Below are 3,917 nucleotides of genomic sequence, written 5' to 3'. Positions count from 1 at the left end.
TAATGCCTAAAAGTGTTTTTTATTTTTTAAACTCATTTGCCGTGGAGTCAATTCTGACTCGCTGATACACGAAAACCTTCCAATAATGTATGTTAAATGGACAAATGGGTAGTTGACATTTATTATATATATTATAATGAAGTGTTATAGAATTGATGCACAGCATTTCCCTAACACTGCACAGTGTTCATCGTGTAGATGTGCAGCATTTCATTAAACTCTCTTTGGAGAGTTCCTCCCAATAAGGGGAGTAAAAATGTAACTTTTAAGAAAAACCAGATGGCCAGGTTTGCAAAAGCTGGAGGAAAGTCATTCACCATTACCAGTTGGCTGACCCGGCAACAGCCTAAATCTAGGTAAAAGGGGATTTTAGCATAGTAAATCACACACTTCTGAGTGGAGATTTAATATAATGAGACATGCTAAAGGTCACCATCTTTGTATCCCTCACTGCTTATGCTTAACCTGTAATATTGTATGAGTGACATGATGATATAATCCTCACCTATAAAAGAAGCTTAGCGCTTAAAGGCAGACAGAGTCTGAAGGACCTCCCTCTCTATCTCAGTTTGTGCACAAAGTTATTAAAAGCTGTGGTTCTTACTCTTCACCTGGGTGTGTCTACATTGTTTTGTCATTTTGGCAACAGACCCAGAATTTTCTAAGCAAAGGGATTACAGTAGGTCTTCAAGTGGAGAAGCTTTTGTGTTCAAATATGTGTGTGAAGTGACCCTGAAAACAAAATGAGTTGTAAAAAGGATCAACATATTTATTGTTGGCTTCCTCTGTTCCTCAAGGAAGCCCTAACAGATCAGCCTTTCTCTTCCATTATTTTCCCTTGCTGCCCTCTTGTTGGACCTCTGGCCCGCCCAGTCAGAATCAGATCGTCAGTCGAAAGAATCTGTTTTCCTGAAGGGTTTTAAATCTTCTCAGTCCTAGGATTCTCTCAGTGATAGGGCCACCTCGCTACAGTCAGCTCACCCATTACCCAGCAGCCCAGGTCACAACTAGCTCCCGCCCCACTTTCTACACCTTCGGAACTCCCGCCCTCTCAGGAAGCGGCTCACAGGAAGCGGCTGTGACTAGCTACAGGCGCCGGAGATCCCGCCCCTGATACCGCCGCAGCCCGGGAGAAGAAGTAGGGCTTGAAAGGGGCGGGCAAAGGCCACAGAGGGGGCGGGGCACGTCGGGTCTGCTGATAAGTGGCGGTTTGTTAAGAGGCGGTTTCGTTAGTGCCCAAGCAGTTTAAGTGTTTGGCGAGCTGCTGACAGGGACCCGGCCAGCGCTGTCAAGGGAGTGGGACCCCCGGGTCCTCAAAAGCAGATTTTATCTGGCGTTGGACTTCCCTCCGCTCAGCTTTTCCTGCTATAACCGGTTACCAGTTATTTCAAATCAGGTTCCCATTTTTACCTCCCTTCCCTCCGGCTCTTAGTGGCGTTTCTCCCTTTCCCACCTCGCTGTGCCCACCACTGTCTGAATTCCGGGTCTCTCAAACATTTCCATTACTTCCAGGAGTCAATCTTTAATTCTCCTTGTTTCTACCCATTACAAAACTTTTCTTCCTTTCTTCCCTCTTTTCTCCCTTTTACTCTAGAATATTTGTTTTTGACTCTCTGCCAGGCCTCTGCCTCCCTAAGGGCTTCTCACCTTTCTGGGCTTTGTAGCTCATGTGTCAGGAGGTAGGTCTTTTAAGGCGGTGATTTGCTTTCCCTTTCTCTCAACCAGGAGTCACAGATGCCAGCAAGGATGGCTCCCCTCAAGAAGCCTGGAAATACCTCAAGGCTACCCCTGGCATTAAACCCTCTGAAGAGCAAGGATGTGTTGGCAGTGCTGGCTGAGAGGAACCAGGCCGTAGTACCAGTTGGGGCATGGGTGGAACATGCCTGGCCAGATAGTTCAGAAATCCCAGCATATGTGAGTGTCAGTTTGATCCAAATATGGTGTGTGTGTTGGGAGGGGGCGTTTCTTTAATTTTGTTAGCCTTCTGTAATCTCTGGTGCTTGAATAAAGATGACTAGACTGGGGATGCTGTTTCTAGTTGTAAATAAATTCTTACATAAGGATTATATTTGTATTTGCCAAAACTTGCTGCAGCTTTAATTGAGATAATCAAATATTTATTATTCACCTACTGTACCATTATTTAAGGAACTCTGGTGGTGTAATGGTTAAGGAATTTGGCTGCTAACCAAAAGGTTGGTGGTTTGAACCCACCAGCCGCACTGTGGAAGGAAGATGAGGTGATCTGCTTCCGTAAAGATTTAGTCTTGGAAACCTAGTGGGGTTGCTGTGAGTGGAAATCAACTTGATGGCAGTGAGTTTCATTTTGGAGTATAATCTAACATCTGAGACCAAACAGGTTTTAGGTTTTAAGCACTTGAATAGTAACTGAAAGGTTGAAGGTTTGAACTCACTCATAGGTGCCACGGAATAAATAGATATATACACAGCCCCTGGGCAGTTTAAACAGTTAACATGCTTAGCTGCTAACCAAAAGGTTGGAGGTTAGAGTTCACTCAGAGGTGCCTTGGAAGAAAGGCCTGACAATCTACTTCTGAAAAATCAGCCATTGACAACCCTGTGGAGCACAGTTCTGCTCTGCCACCCATGAGGCTGCCACTGGGTCAACTCTATGACAACTATGGTTTAGTGCTAAGAATAAGATACTTAATCAAAGAAGAAAGGTATGACTTTGAATTAAGGTGAGCAAAGAAAGTTTAATGAAGAATTTGAGTAATCAGAGTTGAAAGGGGATAATGCTTTAATTATGGAGGATGGGGATAGTAAGAAATAAGCAAGATACGTTCAGGATACTATGAGTAGGATAGATTGGAGTGGAAGGATGTAGGGGGTGGTGGTCGATAGGACTGGAAAATAGGGTATTGGAGAATCAGGAATTTTTGAGAAGAGATTCATTCATTGTTTAATATTTGTGTATTGCATGACTAAACTGTTTTGATCACTTAGCTCAGGGTTTTTAAAGTTATAGTGAGATTTGATCCTAGGGGACAAGTTAGGATATAATTGTCACAGGTTAGGCATGAAGTATAGTATCAAGATATGGTAAGTGGTAAGGAATGGAAAAGAAAATCTTTGAAAAAGGGTAGTTGAAATGAAAATGAAAAGAGATAAATTCAAGAAACATCCCAGAAAAATCAATCGGATTTGGTACAAAGGTATTTGGGAATTTATTTATTGTGACTCACTGCCGTCGAGTCGAATCCAACTCATAGCAACCCCTCCTTGGGTTTCCGAGGTGGTATCTCTACGGAAGTAGATTGCCCAATCTTCCTTCCCAGGAATGGCTGGTAGGTTTGAACTGCCAGCCTTCTGTTTAGCAGTCAAACGCCTTAGGCACTATGCCACCAGAGCTCCCCTTTATAATATCAGTAGTATCAAAATAATGTGAATTTGATACCACCGAGCTTTTTCTTTTTCTGTGTGCTAAAATGGGTTGAGTCTCATGCTCCCACACATTAACTCAGAATAGTAAAGTCTTGGGATGTGTACAAATAGTCTCCTTTCCTTCATTTATTAAATTCTCATCAGACCCAGTCAAAGGCAATTTAATCATGCATCTAATAGAATGCTTTATTGCTTTAGTGTGTGTAGTCTGCAGGATACCCACCATTGCAAGATGATGTAGCTCTGCCATCTAAGAATATATACTGAATGTTGTTGTTGTTATGTGCCGTCGAGTCAGACCTGACTCAGACTCATAGTGACCCCTCCTTGGGTTTCCGAGGCAGTGTCACTACAGAAGTAGATTGCACAACCTTCCTTCCGAGGAGTGGCTGGTGGGTTTGAACCGCCAGCCTTCTGGTTAGCAGTCAAGTGCCTTAGGCACTACGCTACCAGAGCTCCTCCAGCTAATGAATAGATAAACAAAATGTGGTAATACATATAAAACCAAACCA

At 43.2% G+C, this 3,917-nt stretch overlaps 1 protein-coding gene across 1 annotated transcript in view; it reads left to right on the top strand.

Annotated features, from left to right (window-relative positions):
- Window positions 1-1,734: 1,734 nt before the first annotated feature.
- Window positions 1,735-3,917, top strand: part of CCDC15 (coiled-coil domain containing 15) — a 165,313-nt gene continuing 163,130 nt past the window's right edge. The window contains 1 exon segment of the mRNA XM_042782449.1: window positions 1,735-1,914. Within this exon segment, the coding sequence (XP_042638383.1) occupies window positions 1,735-1,914 (180 nt within the window).

This window comes from Orycteropus afer, unplaced genomic scaffold, assembly GCF_000298275.1.
Source record: "Orycteropus afer afer isolate SDZICR_OR568_19922 unplaced genomic scaffold, OryAfe1.0 scaffold00325, whole genome shotgun sequence".
Lineage (NCBI taxonomy): Eukaryota > Metazoa > Chordata > Mammalia > Tubulidentata > Orycteropodidae > Orycteropus > Orycteropus afer.
This window is presented reverse-complemented; position numbering and strand designations above follow the sequence as displayed.